At 40.4% G+C, this 19,072-nt stretch overlaps 1 protein-coding gene across 3 annotated transcripts in view; it reads right to left on the reverse strand.

Moving 5' to 3' along the window:
• opcml (opioid binding protein/cell adhesion molecule-like) overlaps window positions 1-19,072 on the reverse strand; it is a 123,321-nt gene that overhangs the window by 60,417 nt on the left and 43,832 nt on the right. For 2 of the 3 annotated variants that reach the window (XM_057321660.1, XM_057321662.1), the window contains exon 2: window positions 3,511-3,586. In XM_057321660.1, coding sequence (XP_057177643.1) covers window positions 3,511-3,586 — 76 coding nt within the window. Of the gene's footprint in view, window positions 1-3,510; window positions 4,235-19,072 lie in introns of those variants that run through there. The other variant, XM_057321659.1, reaches the window with a different exon arrangement.

Raw genomic sequence — 19,072 nt, forward strand, 5'->3', positions numbered from 1 at the left:
AATTTAGTAGGTAGTTGTAATGCCGATCACAGAGTTGTTATCTCGATATGTTGTTGTATGGCTAATCGAAGCTGCGTTAGCTTCTAGCGAGCTAAATACGCTGGGTAAAATAAAAGCATTAAAATGTAAATTTACAAAAAACATAAGAGCATATAAGCTTGATGTAACATACACGCCAGTATTTCTGGGTCAACATCTGCTTAACAAACAAAAAACATCACTTTTGACATTTTATTTTTTTTATAGTAAATTATACTATTTATAATAGTAAATAACTAAAACAGTAAGAACAAGATTTGTTTGATTTCACTACCCATAGCCTTATTTATGTACTACTATATGAAGCATTTAGTGAAAAAGACAATAATTGTCATTTTAACAAAGTACTAGCAATATAAATCGTAATAAAATTTTGTAAGAATTGCAATCAGGCGCTAAAAAGAGTACCAGGCATCCACGCCATGCCGCGTTCGGCACACAAACGGAATGCGCATGCGTTGAAGTGCTCTCGTGAACTGACAAGACAGGAGAATATATCGATTAAAGTCGTTATCTTTGTTTGTTTTTCGCAAAAAAATTCAATTGGGCCACTATGAGCAGATGGACCAATTTAACGATGTCATTAGTACTTTTCTGGACCTTGACAACAACTGTAACCATGGTGTCTATGAGGAGGCCTGGAAATATCTCGGATGTCACCTAAAATATCATTATTTGTATTTAGAAGACACCGGGAGGTCTTAAAACATGTTGAACGTCATGTGGGTGAGTAAAAAATAACACAATTTTGATTTTGAAGTGAACTTTTCTTTTAATGCCAACACATGGACATTAGAATACACAGGGAGTACTTCAAATAATATAAATATCAATTAATTATTTCAATATAATTAATTCTGGTAATAGCTACTAATATCAACGAAAGCTGAACTAACATTTACGAAAGACGGTTTGAAGTTGAAGGGAGACAAGTGGGGCTGCTAACTAACAGATTTAGTTTTTTTATATAAAATATAACTCCTTATTGTCACTAAACATGTAAAATAACTATAGGCAGTAGAAGTAAGACCCAAGTGGATTCTAGTGAACCTTGCTGGTACTTTCTTGTTTTTTATTCATGTCTTTTGCCACCAGCTGATAAGCAGCCTTATTATTTCTGTGTATTACTCAATTTACATCACTTACAGTACAATAGGCCAAAAAATTATGATCGCTCACCGAAGTGTTGCTGGTAAATTATGCACCGAAACCTCAGTTGGTATTTAAATAACTTGACATCGAGAGACTGACAATTACCCATCAAGCTGTCATTTCAGTTTATGTATTTTTAAAACACTAATAAACATCAAAATGCAATAGCTTCACACCCCGCTGCCAAGCGTTGTGTTTGTCCATCAAGGTCCAAATTAAAACATGACAAATTTTCACATGCAGTTAAAACACACAATGTTGCATGTTCTCCCCCCAAACTACGCAAGAAAAGAAATGCTGTCTCAGAAATGTCTTGTTTTCTCAGGCAGAAACCATGGCTTCTGGCTTGGCTAAAGTCTGCCACCCTTCATTTGCTCTGGCTGAGCTGAAATGGCTTTTCTTTAGGGAATAGATAAATCACACCACACATCTCCAGGTGTGCATATAGGCACACAACAGCAGCCCCATTTAGATCAGCACTATAGCGAAGTTTGGGGCGTACAAAGCGCTCAGCTATCAGTGTGACAGGTCGTCACAGCACTTCTGCATTACATAGATGCTTCACTCATGACAACAACAGTAAATTGCATGATGTCATTTCCAGACATTCTAAAAGATGCTCCAGAAGTGGCAAATGTATTTTTGCCACCTGCTTTTACCTTTTGCTGAATTCAGACTTCTGGCATCAATAAAAGCACAATTGCACAACTGAAATGTAAAGTTGCCATGGAAATATTATCCTCCCTCAGCATTCACAGATGTTGTGCATTTAAAAGTCAAAGAGGCGTTTGGGTTTCATTAACTTGGAGCTTCTGTTAGACAGTGCAGCAAAATACATTTAATCACTATTCCATAGAATCAAGAGTTGATGGATTTAACCGTTCATTTACATTAGGAAGCAAATCAAAGTCTATTTGAATGGCTTCATTAGTAGAGAGAGATAGGGAAGAAGTAACACTGGCTTGACAGATGGTATGACACATTTAATTCTCAAGTGGAAGGACTTCGAGTGGAAAAAGGACTAAGAAATGAGGCCCAGGGATTTTGTTGTGTGTAGGTAAAATTAGTGTGACAAGTTTACAGTAAAAAAAGACCAGAAAAGCCAACACCAGCAGCATCCATTTCATAATCTTCATTTATTCACTTTATTTAGTCACTGTACACCTGCATCATTAAATACGATAATATTAAGGGTAATACTTTTTCTAATTTATTAGGAGAACCTAAATCATTTTATAGCTACAAAATACAAAATGTACATGTTGAAGTAGTCAAGCTACAGGCAAGTATCTATTTATCCATCTATGGTACTGAATTGGGAACACAATGACATGATTGTCTCTTTATTTCAAAAAGCTTTATTTATCCATCAAACCTCTCTATATGGTTTATAAAGATCTCTACAGCACTGCTGCTGTCCCCAGTGTAGTGTTGTGCAGCTTTGTTCCAGATAAAATGACACATTCTTTAGGAATGGATTCTGGAGCCAAGTGTCAAAGCAGGGAACCACACGCCACTGTCTAATGCTGTACAAAACGTCCCTGTGTCTGGTACCATGCACAGGGCAAAGGCAGAAAGGAGGTATGCTTTCCAGTTTCCACTGTTTTCCTGCGCAGGAATAAAAACTCTTTCTCCCACATTTATATAACTTCACAGAATAGCCATTACTGGGAAAAGTGAGAAACAATGATGCTGCTATAAGTGCATGTGGGCACACATCCACAAATGACTGTGGTTCACTGTGACTGTGGTGTGTGTGTGAGAGAGAGAGAGAGAGAGAGAGAGAGAGAGAAAGATGAGGGGGGAGTAAAAAGCAGGGAAGAGAAGACCGAAAGGATGAGGGGGTGAAAGACAGAAGGAGAATTGAGTCGAACTGAAATTTGATTTGTTGATGAACTACTTGTTCATCTAAATAGGCCACCAAAGCTGATTACATAGACCAGACTGCATGCTGATTAAATTACCAGACAGATCACATCTCACCATGGATTCCCAAAACAACTCCAGCAGACCAAAAATTAGCGGTGCAAACGGCAGCAAGATTAATAATAGCCTGTTTCAATTTCAATGCAAATTAAATACGAGCAATTAAAGGCATTTTTATCTTATTTAAAACAAAAACATTTTATCAATGAGGGTAAATTACACTACCTAGCGGCTAGCGCACACGTCATAGATCACCAATTAAAACCCTGTAATGTTTGGAAATCTGCATCGGTTTATCTTGAAATGCGTTACTTTTGTAAAACCTCACGCCATAGAAAACTCACACATACTTCTCAAAAACACAAATATATAATCACAAATAAACAGACTTACTTCAAGACGGCATTGTCGCCCTGTCTGACAGTGATGTTGTCCTTTAAATAAGAGTCTCCGCTTCTCGCTGGCACTCCTGCGGGCACAAGGAACAGCAGTCTTAGCGCCACAACAACCAGGCATCTCCAAGGCATCACAAAATAACCAGTAATGCCCATTTCTTCCGTCAGGAAACTCAAAACTTCCGACTCGAAACGTCTGCAACGACGGACCGTTTTACAGAAATCGTTAATGCAAGAGTTTCTCTCAGAACGCAGTTTTTCTCAGAACGCAGCGTACACTTCGTATTCCGTCTTTAAAGATTCCCAGACGTATTACTTTTTCTCAGTTCCTCTTAATAATGAATTCCCCTTAGATGCTCCTCAAATATTCCTCAAAAGTTCGTGGGAAACGTTTCTGAAGCGTCTTCAGAAACACTGAGGTGATGCGCCTTGTGGGGCACGCGTATGTCGTTCGCGCACTCGGGAGATGCGCGCGCTCTTAAAGATGCTTCAGCCTCGTTCTGAGCTTCGTCTTTTTCTAATGTAGTTTACTGAAAGCAGCAAAAACGCCGCAACTGCGAGAGGACGCTCGGTGCGCGAACGCCGAGGTGATGCAACGGGTCTGTGTGAGAGGCAAAAAGCAAACAGTCCTGGAGACAGAGAGAACGGGCGGCGCGCGGTCGGTGATGCTCTCGCGCTCGAAAAGGTGAGAGAAACTGACTGACAATCAGTTCGCGCATCTTCCTCTCAGGGTGAGCGCGTGTGGGAAAGAAGCAAGCACGCGGCGCACAGTGAGGGCAACGCAATGAATGAAATAAATACTTTCTGGTGGTGAGCCAGCATAACACAAAGGGCAAAATGATTAAACAATAAAACTTCATTTCTTTAGCAGCATTTTATTGGATGAAAGCTATCACACTGTTGATATTAGCTTTACAATACACAGCTAACTTTCCCCCACAAGAATACTGTACATGGGTCAAATGTGATTTAATCAAGATGCATATTTTTTGTTTTGTCGTCAAAATTATAATTAGGTTCACTGATTACAGGTTTTGACTTAGAAAGGAATACAGTGCTTCAAGATCACAAAGCATTGAACATGTACCAAAGAAAACAAAATAAGGTTTGTTATGGTTTGGGATTGACACATTAATAATCATGTTATTACACGGCTTGTTGGAATGCTTCTTTCTGATTGGCTAGTCCTGAGATTTGCAAATTCGTTATTCCCAGATGCTGTAACAACCTTTCAAAACTAATAACACATGGTAACCTGGATGCAGCTAATCATTTTGACAGGTTTTTTTTACAAATTAAATATAAATATGTATTTTAATAACATACATGATATTATATTTACAAATGCTTAAACCAAATTGCCTGTTCGTGACATTTGAACCTAATGTCAGGCTGTTATTGTGAAATAAGCCCCTTCAGTGTGATACAAAAAGACCCTCCGCTTCGCATCGGGTCCTAAACGCTGTCGGGGTTTATTTCTGTGATAACAACTGGCTGCCTGTACATTATCCCTTACATAATGATCTGCTGCTTTTAGGTTTTTACAACATTATAGAAATGTTTGGCATAATGATTTGCCAAGCAGTTATATGATATATCTGTATAAATGAAAGTCCTGCACTGCACTATAAAAAATTAATGTGGATATTATAGCTTAGAAAATGTAGTCTTGGAGAATTTGATTAGAAATTCATTATGAAATCTATGACTTTTGATTAAAAATCTGAGTAGTTTGATATATTAATGCTATTTCCCCCAAAAGTGTATTATTGTCCATATACTTTCATTCCCATTCAGGAAACCATTCAAAAGGTAAATTCGCTATAAGAATTGAAAGAATACGACTGTTTCCTCATTCACAATTGATTGTTACGTTAAAGTAATGACGATGAACTCCAACTGGAAGTATGCTATGAGATAAGATTTAATTAAAAATATACATCCTCCTGTGATGCTATACCTGGTCCTTGCGACATTGCTTTTATTCAATTGCTTTTTAATTAAAAACTCGGCTGACCTAAGCAAATCACAAATCAGTTTAGCTAATTAGTAGAGTGAATCCGCACCTCATGTGTTGAACAAGATACCCTTGATTTAATAATTTTAAAGAGAAAAACAGAAATCTTCTGACCGCATCACCCCAGCTGATTGGCTGACCGACGTAATGTGGAATACCTTTTGACCATCTCAGCAACTTCTATGAACCAGTTATCGTCAGTTAAACACAATATACAGCAATACAGTATATACACACATGTACACGGTAAAATTAGCAGTGTCAAAATTGCAGCGTTAAATGGTTGTATATTTGGTGAATTGTTGATGACCCAAACCTTGTCATCTGCAGCCACTGTGTTACAATAGGCCATTAGGTAAATAAATGCTCAGACATGATCACAGGGGTGCAAAAATCATACCCATGATTAAATAAACCCATACTTTGCCCTGCTGTAAATGAAAGGTCTTCCACAGACCTGCACAGCAAGCATTTCTACTCATTGAAATGAAAGAGCAGTCCATTCTGCTCACCGAGCCCCACTAATATTAACAAACAAAGATCATATGAACGAATGAAAAGAGAAGGAAAGCACAGGCTGTAAACTACTAAACGTGAAGCTGCTGACTTCTGCAAAGCTATGAGGTTCTGACAGGCACAAAATGGGTCACGTAGGCTGCTGTTTGTGATATAACTGCAGTCACTTTCAATCACCTCCTGGTTTCTTCTGCTGTAGTTCTATTACTTGAAGATGTGATTATCTAGAATTACATATCCATCACTACAGATCCAGACATCCAACTGCCTATACATTACATCCCTCCATACCACTAACCCACTAAATTAATGCCATAAACTGTTTATTTGTGTCTTCAATTTATACATTTTAAACTGCAAACATATCAATAAATATAGTAGGGACTTTCAGGGCCACAAATCTTACTCATATGGTTCCTGTTAAAGACCAGATAGATAGTATTAACTCTGTATTTCGACCTATATTAGTTTGGTATGACACCTCCAGTCTAAATGCACTCTGGCATGTCATATCTTGCTCATTATCTCTTAATTTTTTATCAAATTGAGAAATACTTTATATATGTGCACTGCAAACGTCCACATTTAACCTTAAGGTCAAAAGCAATTTGGGGTAGAAAAATAGGACATTAGCATGTCATTTGAACAACTAAATCTCAGGCACATGCCGATCGAGACCCTACCGGGTTGGTAACTGTGCAGAAGACTTTGCCACTGTCTTCGAAGTAAATGCATTTCACTTTAACTTTTCAATCAAAATTTGCCAGATAAAATTAATTCAGCTATAAGCATCGGAGTGAGAGCCAAAAATCACTCAGGTTGAGGAAAGCATTTTTAGATATGTTGAAAATGTCAATTATCAATCCAAATGATTATGCAAATTATTTGGAGGGAGACGACTGAGTTGTCCGACATATCTGGCATCCAATCTGGGGCTGGCATTTAGAGTCACTCAAAACGTATTCATGCACGCTCGTCTTCTTACTGACGCTTGATATTAATGTTACAGTCTGCACAGAGAAACATTATCAATGTGTCAAACAAAAACCTGATAAAAACAGGAAAATAAGTGACTTTTACACTTGTTCGTGCATGTGTTTTATGTGTTTGTATATGTACTGGATCACCAATATCACGACTGTACTAATTCTAAAAGGACTGGCGCCTAACTCATTGAATAAAATGAATATTATTGAAAACATTTTCATTATTTACTCAACCTGTTTGACTTTTCTTCTAGAGATGTAGAATGTAATGTAACTAAGCCTCAAGGTGCGGTCCGGAAATGCAAGCTTGTGCGAAAAGTTTCGCATTTCCCTGCGTTCCAAAGTTTAAGTTTGGTGAACTCTGACCTGCGGATTTGTGAAGATATGTCACCAGTAGAAAATCGGTTCATCACTGTGTGACCTTTCTCTACTGAAAAGCAAAAATGGAAGAAGCGCTCATTTTTATTTTATTCGCAGCAGCGTCCTTGTCACGATTGTCGTGGCGGAAGAACCCAAATGCAAGCAGACGTAAATGCGGGGGGTAACAGAAGACTTTTATTAACAAACAAAAACCCACAGTGGGGCAAAATACAAGAACAAGAAGAAAACCGATAAACCAACACAGGACGAGGACTAACTAAACACTTACTGGGACAATGAAACATGACAGGAACAGGAACAGGTGACAAAGGATTCTTTGGACGAGAGACAAGACGAACTGGATACACCATGTACAGAAAACAATCCTCGAGCACAAGACAATGAAACATGAGGCTTTATATGGGAGAATACAAACGAGGGATAATGACACAGGGCAGGTGAGGGTAATGAAACACGGACGGGAAGCAATACATGAAACAAGAGGGGCGGGGCTAATGACGAGACACTGGAGAGAACGCATATTATTGTCAAAAGGACAATAATATGTTTCTCTCCACACATAACCAAAGGCTTTGTCATGGCTCTGCCTCAGGACCAGGAAATCCAAGACTAGGTGAGGCAGAACCATGACAGAAGCCCCCCCTTTAATGAGCACCTCCAGGTGCTCACCAAGGGGTAGATAGACGAGACAAGGCGGACTGGGTGACAGACAAGACAAGGCAATACATAGAAAACAAAATCAGGGGCAGACATGACAAGATAAAAATAGGACTTGGGTGGGACAATAAAAATAACAAACAAGGGAGGGGGGGTGGGGCCAAACAAGGGCTCATAGGGGGCAGTCCATGGGGGTAGGGAGAAGGGGGAATAGTCTTAGTCCCCGGCTGCGCTCGAGGACGCGGAGTTCTGAGGGATTTAGGGGAAGTCCTGGGGGGGACCGGCTACTTGAGCGTCGGCAGGACAAGGCTGGGACCCGGCTGGAAGGCCGGCTGGACAGGGCTTGATGCCGGCTGGAAGGCCGGCTGCTGCACCGGCTGGACAGGACGGGACGCCGGACTGGATCACTGGACTGGACGCCAGTTGGATCACCGTACTGGACGACGGCTTGATCACCGGACTGGACGCCGGCTGGATCACCGGACTGGACGCCGGCTGGATCACCGGACTGGATGCCGGCTGGATCACCGGACTGGACTCCGGCTGCACCGGACTGGACTCCGGCTGCACCGGATTGGGCGCCGGCTGCACCGGACTGGATACCGGCTGCACCGGATTGGATTCCGGCTGCTGCACCGGACTGGACGCCGGCTGCACAGGACTGGACGCCCGCTGCACCGGCCTGGACGCCCGCTGCACCGGCCTACTCCAGCTGCACCAGACTGGATTCCGGCCGCACCGGACTGGATTCCGGCCGCACCGGACAGGGCGCCGGCCGCACCGGACTGGATGCCGGCTGCACCGGCATGGACGCTCCTCCGCTGCGCCTCTCCCTACTTCTCCGCACCACTGGATCCATAGCCAACCTTGGCGAATCCATGGGGACCGGAGGGAGTTCCGCAGCGGAGGAGTCCGCCGACGTCATCCCCGGATCCCCCCTCTCCCGCCCGCTACCGGTGCCACCAGAATGAACGGGGACCATGGAGCTCAAGCCGGAGGGTACTGAGTCCCCCGGGTAGCGGCAGCCAGGTTGAGGCCCTCCGGCGTGATCGACCGCGAGGTGGAAGTCCCACGTGGAACCCCACCCCCGGGATCGTCCCGGTTGGCCACGAACCTGACCATTTCCGCGAACCCTAGGGGACCCAGCAGCCTCTTCTCAGACGGAGTGAGGCACTGAGTGAGGCAGCAGTTGAAGATCGTCTTCAACTCTGCCTCGTTGAACTCAGTCGCCTCAGCCACAGCCGAGAATGCCCCGGCGAACTCCCGGTTCCCGTAGTTCCCCTGGCGGAAACCTAGCAGCAAGCGGGCTAGGGCGGACCGTGAGGACAACGCCATGCCGTCCATCTTGCTGCCCGTTGGGTTCTGTTAGGCTCGAGGATTCTGTCAAGATTGTCGTGGCGGAAGAACCCAAATGCAGGCAAACGTGAATGCGGGGGGTAACAGAAGACTTTTATTAACAAATAAAAACACAAAACAAAACCCACGGTGGGGCAAAATACAAAAAAACGATAAACCAACACAGGACGAGGACTAACTAAACACTATACTGAATAAAACACTAGACAAACTAAACTAAACACTTACTGGGAAGATGAAACACGACAGGAACAGGAACAGGTGACAAAGGATTCTTGGGACGAGAGACAAGACGAACTGGATACACCATGTACAGAAAACAATCCTCGAGCACAAGACAATGAAACATGAGGCATTATATGGGGGAATACAAACGAGGGATAATGACACAGGGCAGGTGAGGGTAATGAAACACAAAGCAATACATGAAACGAGAGGGGCGGGGCTAATGACGAGACACTGGAGAGAAAGCATATTATTGTCAAAAGGACAATAATATGTTTCTCTCCACACATAACCAAAGGCTTTGTCATGGCTCTGCCTCAGGACCAGGAAATCCAAGACTAGGTGAGGCAGAACCATGACAGTCCTAATGCTGGATTAACAAGAGCGGAGGGATTGCCACGTGGCAGCCGCCTTTAAACCGATGTGGCTGCCACTCACAAAAATATCAAATATTTTTATCTTCAGCTGCGCATGCCGCAAAGATCCGTGCCCGTGTAAATTGCGGGCTTTTGGATGCACGAGCACCGCTTGCCGTTTTGCCGCTTACCGTATGTTTCCCTTTGAAAAATTAACTGTACAAACACAACTGCCGCGTACCGTGTGAATCCACCATACGAATATTTACACTACTTTTATTTACACTACTTTTCATATGGGGCAAAAAGTGCAGTGTCACTATTCTATTCAAAAAATTCTCTTGTGTTCCACAAAGGGTAAATGACAAAATTTTCATTTTTGAGTGAACAAACCCCTTAACTGAACTTTTGACATTGCCTTCTGCCAGTAGAGGAAAAGTTGGTCTTTAGCTTGCTCTTTAAACTATAGGCCTAATTATGAATACAAACAGTAACCTCAGCAGCTGTTGCAGAAAAAAAGATTAGCATAATTTTGCAATGTTTGTTCCCATATCTACAAAAGACCCCCAAAAAAGTCATTGTGTGTTCTGCTGTTAAACAATGTCTGTTGGCAACTAAACATACAAGTGCAGCCACTGGAGCACCAACCACTGAATACAATATTAAGAATGTCTTTATTGCTCTATTGATATAGGTTTATTAAAGGTTATTTGTTAAGTAGCAGCAAATCAGAACATTAACAAAGGTCAACAGGCTGTGCTTGTATTGGCAATAACCTAACCTGCGATAATACAGAGGAAAATGTAGGATGTAACCTACACGTGGCATTGTGTTCCATGCCCAGCTTTATAAAAAAAATCTGTGCTACAAATAATCCCCGGTTTGACCTTTGATAGGACCAAAACAGAAGCAAAGCTCACAAAACCTATTCATTAGTGTCACAAAGTTCGAGACATGTAACAAAGACTAATTCCGAACTCTTTGATCCCAGAATGCACCATTCATGCTTGTCACACTTCACGAGTCAGTTTGGCTGCCACCCTTCAAACAAGTTTAATCTTAAAATCTACTAGACCACACGAAAAAAGAAGTGCTGATAAAAAAAGAAGTGCTGATATGGAGCTGTTGCCTTCAGTATTAATTTGCTTTATTTGAAAGGAAAGGATTGTGTCATGGTCCTGCCTTCTTGTTCATGATTTTCTAGTCTTGTGGCAGGATCGTGACAGATCCCTTATGTTTAGTATGAGAAAGTCATGGTTTGTTTACCATTGACATACCATGTGCTTTCTCGTGTCTTGTCAGTGGCCCCGCCCCTCTCGTTTCCCGTATTGCTTTCCTGCCGTGTCTCATGTTCCTCACCTGCCCCTCGTTATCTTCCTTTGTCTGTCTACGTGTGTTTGCTGTCTTGTGCGGATTCGTTGTTCAATGGAAGGCCTGAGTTTCTTGTTTAAAGTTTACGGCCTGACTTCCTTGTCCTATGTTTTGTTCTGCATGTTGTACTACGTTCTAGTCCCGAGTTTCATGTACCATGTGAGTTTCCTGTGCCTCGTGTTATGCTCGTGTTCCTGTTGCCTTGTCTCATTAGTTAGAGAACCTTGCCTTGATTGTGACGTTGTGTCGTGCCTCGTTTAGTTTACTTTTGCCCCATCGAGGGAAGTGTTTTATTTCAAGTTTTTTATATCAGTTCTGTTCTCGTTTTTGACACCCCCTCGTAGGTATTTCCTTTGTTCATTGTTTTCTGTTTAATAAAGTCTTGTTAACCCCTTCACCACCGCCTGCCTGCACTTGGGTTCTTCCGCCACACCAGCCGTGACAGATTGTGCTGTTTTGTTCCAAACAATGAAATATAACGTGACTAGCAGTCGTCAAAAGCACAATAAAAGTACTATATATCCATATGACTTGTGTGCTGTATTTGAAACATTCTGGTGTCAGAAGAGCTCTCCCTCATGTCACAGCTCTCAAATCTAACACATGAATCATGTTTGAATCATGTTTGAATCATGTTATTGGATGTTCATAAAATGTACCATGTATAGAGAAAGTAACTATTCCAGTATCTATAGAAAATAAGACCATGTCAGTAGAAAAGTTGACATCAACAGTGCCCTGATTTTTTAAACTAGTCTGGGGCATTTATAATAAAAGCTCTTCAGGCTGACCTCTCTGTAGACCAGATTGCAATAAAAACCTTTCTTTTGAACTTAAAGTCCCTGACTCAAGGTTATGTTTAGATGATGCGCAACACCACCATTATATCCAGCTTGGAAATCTGTTTGAACAGAACGGAGTGCTTTCCCAGAGGAGAGCTGCTAACCTCGTACTGAACTTTGAAGTTCTCCTCTCATGTGATAACTTTTCTGCTAAACTAACACCGAGCATTACGTCCTTGGAATTCTCTTTGTTTCATTGAAAAACAATGGAAAGAACATGGTGGTATTTTGCGTCCTGTTTGAAGGTTGCTCCTTCACATTTCAAAGCAATGTAAAATTCATCAAACCACAGACGTTGCAAAGCAGTTTGATGTATGTTCTCGGTTGAGCTTCATCTAGTACGTTTCATTCCTTTTGAGTAAACCGCAGTTGGCTTAAGGCAAAAACCAGATAACACAGATGTTTTGTTGTCATGTCTTTTAGGTTTAAGCATCAAAATGACTGAAACATGAGCTTATTGCGGTGCTCTGCTTCATGCTTCAACACATTCTCATGTATATATTGAAATTTTTAAGTCCTGCAATGTGAGAAAGCAGATATTCACCTCCTGAGAAATATTGCCGATAACAACAAATCAGTGTGTGCGTAGAAAAACAATAAGGTCTTGTCTGGTGCTTTGAAAACATGCTCTGCAACTTCGATTGAGACGTGGAATTGTTTGCTGAAATAAATAAAAACCTCTAATATTGCTTGCAACCTGCAGCCTTGAATGCCAAAGCAAGAACACAAAAGGGAATCTCTCTCCATACTGGCACATCTGTCTCCACATGTTTTGTGTAGTTTTGTGAAAATAATAATGCACTATGCTATCTATGCTACTTTTTTATATCACAGATGTGTGAGAAAACCCCAACATACATTGCTAATCCTGCATATATATGTGATGGTACCAACCTGCTGGTCAATTCGTTAAAGAAGGGTTTTGAAACACAGTGGCCCAATGTTTTAATAGGTTTTAAGGGACATCCTCTCCCGCAGAGCTACAATGCAATAATGAACTCTGCTGAGCGGTGTTTGACCAATGGTTGGTCAATTACAGGACAATTCAAAGACCCGATGCATCCATCCAGCCGGCAGACACGTGCATTCCTATTGTTCAAAAATAGCAGCCTCCGCTATCACTCACATAGTCTGCTGTAGTCAGTTAGGAATTAATTTGAGTCTTGACCCTGAAGCAACTGGACTAGATATGATGACAAATCTCATACAGGGAGCAGCTCATGGCCTGCCCATTTTTATCTGTCAAACAGTTGTGTCGGCATAGCAGGAATCTCCTTAGAAGCACCATGGGGGCATGTAGCCATTTTTACTTTGTTTGCTAATAGGCAAGTGTTGAGGAGTGACGGCTTTGAAAGCATTCATCAAGCACACATTTAAGCCAAATCAATGAAGTGATCTTTTAGAGGTACAACAAATGAGTAATGAAATAGCAGATTAGTAATACTGTACACCTCACAGAGGATTAACTTGTTTTCTCTTTAGTTATTTTCAGTCATTACCAGAGAGAGGCCAAGTTCACTTAGCTAAGAGATATTAAAGTCTACAGTGTTGTTTTAGGAGAGTTATGATGAAAACAACATAGAGGCAGTGGTCAACTAAAGTTATTCCTTTTATTGCCTAGGCACCCTACAAGTCATTTGTACCCATGAAGTATGAGCTCTGTTTGTTTAATCCTGAAAATGAAACACTGGCTTGTGATGTAATACCATTTTAGGACCAAGCCTCCACTCATTTCAAGTCAAACTACTATCTCAAAAGATGTTTATAAGCACTATTTATTCATCTCACACATTAAAGGAGCAATGTGCAGTCCCAGCAGGATTTTGCGGAGATTGTTTGTGATTTCGGCGGCCAAAATTGCGTTTCGTTTCATGCCGCTTCATGATTATGGTTGTGGAAATGTCTCTGCGATAATTTATATGAGTTTATGCCATGAACCTCGCATACTTTTAAGAAATCAGTGTTTAGCTGATTGTGATGAATGTTCATTGACACCGAAATAAACATGACAGCTTTCTTCATAGATCAGATGGCTTTATGTTGTTTCCAGATGTGTTGTTTAAGAACGTGACACACACATCAGTGAGGCTGACTTGACTCAAAGCCACTAGCCTTTAGGCAAAAAAACGTAACGGCTAATGCTAATCTCTAAATTTTGCAAGTTGCCGCAAATTTTGAGGAGTTTGTTTGATTATGCGTTAAATTCTGCGATCGTCAAATCCTGCAGGGAGTAAATGTGGAGATTTTAGCAGCAGTTAGTGGTGAGGTTACGAATTGCAACCAACGGCTCAATCCTACGCTCCCTTTTGAAGCACTATGGCGGCTCTCACAGGACAAAGATGTCATCACGTTTTAGCTTCTTTGCCGAAGGAGATAACATATTTACAAACGCGCTCTGTAGAGCAGTTTGTCCGTTTAGGGCTACTGTAGAAGTAACATACTGTTTAAACACCTATGAAGACATTCATTCACAGTTGCATTTCTGGAGTAGTTCCTCCAAAATATTACATACTGCACCTTTAAAGCTAGTACACTGTAGACTCCAGGCTCACAACGTCCCCAGCACCAATATTTGAATTTTTTTTATAAATGAACCTTTTTTTGTATATTAGTATTGTTTGTTGTTTACCTTTGGCATCTGAGCGTTTGGACCCAGAAGCGGTGTTGTGTGACATCAGAATTAACCAGTGGATAACATGCACTGGGGGCAGAACAGTTCATTTCTCTGACCAATGGTAGATGGGGGAGGTCAAGAAATATGTTCAGAAAACATGCTTATTTTTATAAATTATTTTTGCACGTGAAGTACTGCTAAAATTACTATGGAACAGGGTAATGATGGAAGTGTTTACATACACGCACAGTTCTCCTCCTCCAACCTTGCTGAACGCAGGGTTTCCGTCTGCTCGAAAACAGGCAAGCTTGTTAAGTGACTGTTGCAACTCACACATCTTCTAGCAACTTGTGCAGAAAATTTATGCTTACCTAGAAATCCTGTAAGTTTTTTTTCCCTGTAGAGACCACTCCAAAATTATTTTCAGTTCGTCTATATTTACTATTTCTAAGTATGTTTAACTAAAACGATCACTTCTCCTAAATTCCAAATGAAAATATTTTTTTTTCATATGCAGAAAGTTAAATGAGACAAACTGGTCACAATAACAAAAAAGACGCACTGTTTTTTGAATACTGTGCAAAGAGAACAAGTTCATATTCATGTTTAAACAGCACAATACTATAGTTTTATGTATTCAGTATTGAATATATGTTGAAATAAGCTTATTTTTCCTCACAACTTTAATGTGTCTTTGCATTCTCTAAGTCTTTTACATTGCTGTTGGGTGCAAGTCATTCCCGAGGTTTGCTTCTGTTAAATATTATCAGGACTGGAGTGGAATCGCCACAAACAAGCAGAACAGCTGAATAAAGGCAAAACTGGAGTGGTCTCTTATTTTTTCCATGGCTGTATGTGGTCTAAATCTTGCATTAAAGGTCAGATTTGATTAGAATTAGTATATCAATTTTATGAATAGTTTTTTTTAATATAATGACTGAATAATAGGATGAGGCAAGTGACACAATGACATGTGCTGTTTGCTGTAAATGCAAGGCAAAAACAGATGATTCCATTTCCACACGGACACAATCATTTATATATTGTTAAAGTTATAAAAACACAGCTCTTGGTTCAACTGCACCGCCGGTATTGGCAGATGTGGCAAAAAATAATCATTTTCAACCTCTTATATGGAACATTAGACACGCTTCGACAGTATATAAGACGAAAGAAAGCGACACCAAAGGAGAAAGGACGGCAGGACAACATAAATTGATGCACAGCTGTTCCTTACTGAAAACAATAGCCATAACTGGAGTAGCCATAACTAGATCCAGCCTGAGCCCTATCTCAACACGCTTTAATGATTGATGGATGTTTGGATGCAAGAAGCCTCCTCAATATGTTGACCCAGAAGTTTTCACTTGGCTTTTTTGAACCCCGAAACGGGTGAGATTGCAGGAGAGCACAAATAAATTGACCAAGAACTTTGGAAGACAATCTTAATAGCCATTGTGGAACAACGTACAATATTTCTCTCACAGACATTGCATATGTTTAGGATGTTTAGGTTATCATCCTTTTCCCCATTTACAATTACACGTACTGCTAGCTGTCATCATAGATTAAAACACTGTATTATTTGCGAAGTCACGGGAGCATTCACACCGCAAGCTTGCTCTTAAAGATGTACAGTATAATATCTAATTAGTGTAAAATATACAAGTAACAACCAACCTAAATGATTTTCTGTTTTTCTAGGTGTATAATTATTGAAACTGCTGAGGTGACTTTTCAAATTAGTCCTCGTTGGCGATAATTGGAATCATTGTGCTGAGCTGATATCCTGCATTTTAATGCTGGAGATTCAAAGCGATTTTTGTTTTTGCAAGTCGAATTGACTTCCTATTCCCGAAAGGACATTTCAACGCAATAATTAAGAAGCCTTGTATGTTAACTGATTGTATCTTGTTTGACCTTGTCTCATTAGTGAACACAATTGAATTTAAAATAGTTTGTTTACTGGTTACACAAGGTGTTAAAAGAAAAAATGTGGGGAATTGGGTTTCTGATTGCGAGGAAATAACACTGAATAAAAATCGATCAGGCATAATTTGCCTTGATTGATATTACGAGTCAATTAACATCATGTGCTGTCATTTTCTGTTTTGACTGCAAAAATACTGCTTGATGTTGTGCAAGATATATCAGCGTCAACGACAACGTGACTGAAACGTCGCGGCTGGTTAGGACAGAAACTCACTGTCACTTTGTCATGTCTACAGATGGTAATCATAAAGATTTTAATGATTCTGTTTATGAAGGATTACAGTCCAATTTCATTCATTTGTTAAATATTTAAGGAATACTTGGTTTTAAATATTCTAAGCAAAAACGGTAACCTATGTATTTACTTATTCGTTACATAAAATAATCTCTGTTGTGAGTATCTCTAAATTGTTATATTAAAGGGAAAGTTCACAAACAAATGAAATTCTCTCGTTATTTACTCACCCTCAAGTCATTCCAAACATGTATGACTTAATTTCTTCTGGGGAACACAAAAGAAGATATTTTGAAGAACATTGGTAACCAAACAACGCTGGCCCCAATGACTTAGATTGTATGGAGACAAAAGCACATTCTGACATATTTCTCAGAACATCTTCTTTTCAGTTCTACCAAAGTAAGAGTCATATACTTGTTTGGAAGACATGAGGGGGAGTAAATAATGACATCATTTTTTTAGGGGGGTGAACTATCCCTTGTAACTAAACCTGTTAGTAATTACACTAATTCCAATAAGTTTCACATTCAAACAATACATATTCATATAATACAGAAACAATTGTCAGTTCATTTCACATTGTTATGCTGGAAGTAATAACTTAAGGTTCAGTCAAGAACTGCTCCGACTGAGTGAGTCAGACCGAGTCAATGGTTCAAACAGATAACTCATGAGTTAGAGTCTCATCTAAAAATAGATCCTAAACCAGAGAATATTTCGCAGCATGCAACAAGGACAAAACCTATTTTCCAATATACTTTCAAAACCCCAGGTATTAATAATGAGGAATTGAGAAATGACAAAGAAAGTGGAGGAACAGATATTCAGAGAGCTCATCCATTCAGCCACACAGAATTTGATTACACCTGAAAGCAGCAGATTAAATATCATAAGACAAAAAAGCCTGTAGGAACGGCGGAAAATAGACCGTTGTTGGACTTTCTCATGTGGCGTTGTTCAGAGAAGATTAGTTGTATAGCAAATAACCTGTTGAAAGGAAGTCTGAGCCCAACAACGCAATATTGTCTGGAAAAGTGACTTTCATTTATATTAGGCTTGACAAATTGGAAAGCGCTTGACGGGCTCCCTTGATCTTCATTGACTTTCATCAAAGGTTGTAGACTGCGGTGTAAGACTAGGGATTACTTTGGAGTGTTTGGAGGCTTTGGTCTTAAATTAGTCATGGCTTAGAAAGCAACGATTCTACCACCGATTTTAAAGTTCACTTGCTTTACATCCACATAACATTAAAAGCTTTGCAGTGTGTTTTGGTGCACATACCACAAAAAAAGTCTGCAGGCGGTAAACGAATTAAACTAGCAAAATATTTCCGGGTGAATATAGCAGTTCGCAGTTCATCCCGAGGGGGAAGTTCAATAATTACTAAGAGATGCAGCAAAAAATGAGTGTATGATGCACACAAAAAAATAATAAACGCACCGTACAATCCTTTTCAATATCTTGCGAAAAGGAAGAGTGCAAAAATAACATATTGACAAAACTCAACTGTTCTCTTCCAGTGTGAGTGATGTTGTTTTCACACAGTGCAGAAATGCACTATTGATCAGTAAAGCCCACTACATTTACCATCATTTTTCTACCTCGGCACGCAAGCGGACAAAAATCACTCTCGCTTCCAGACCCACTTAACTTGCCCTTTTGAGGCAGAACGCGGTAAGTAAACAGCATGTGCTGTACGGACCACTCTCGCCCCGACCCGGGAGTGCCGCCCACCCTAATGGACGCCGTTTGACCACTAGTGCATGGAATTGGTTCCTTTTTTCATTAGCAGGATAAGAAATCTGTAACTACAAAACAAGCAATATGTTGAAAATGAACATCAAAAGCGTGATTATAAGACTACGTTTACAAAGAAAGCTTTGTCGGCTGGTATTGGTTCTTGATCTTCAAAGAGAAGGAAAATAAACCACTTGAAACCACAATAGTGGCATAAATGTATATGACTTTACTATTCAAAAGAAAAAGACAGACTGCTCAACAATGCAGAA

Source organism: Triplophysa rosa, linkage group LG22 (genome assembly GCF_024868665.1).
Source record: "Triplophysa rosa linkage group LG22, Trosa_1v2, whole genome shotgun sequence".
NCBI classification, from domain to species: Eukaryota; Metazoa; Chordata; class Actinopteri; order Cypriniformes; family Nemacheilidae; genus Triplophysa; species Triplophysa rosa.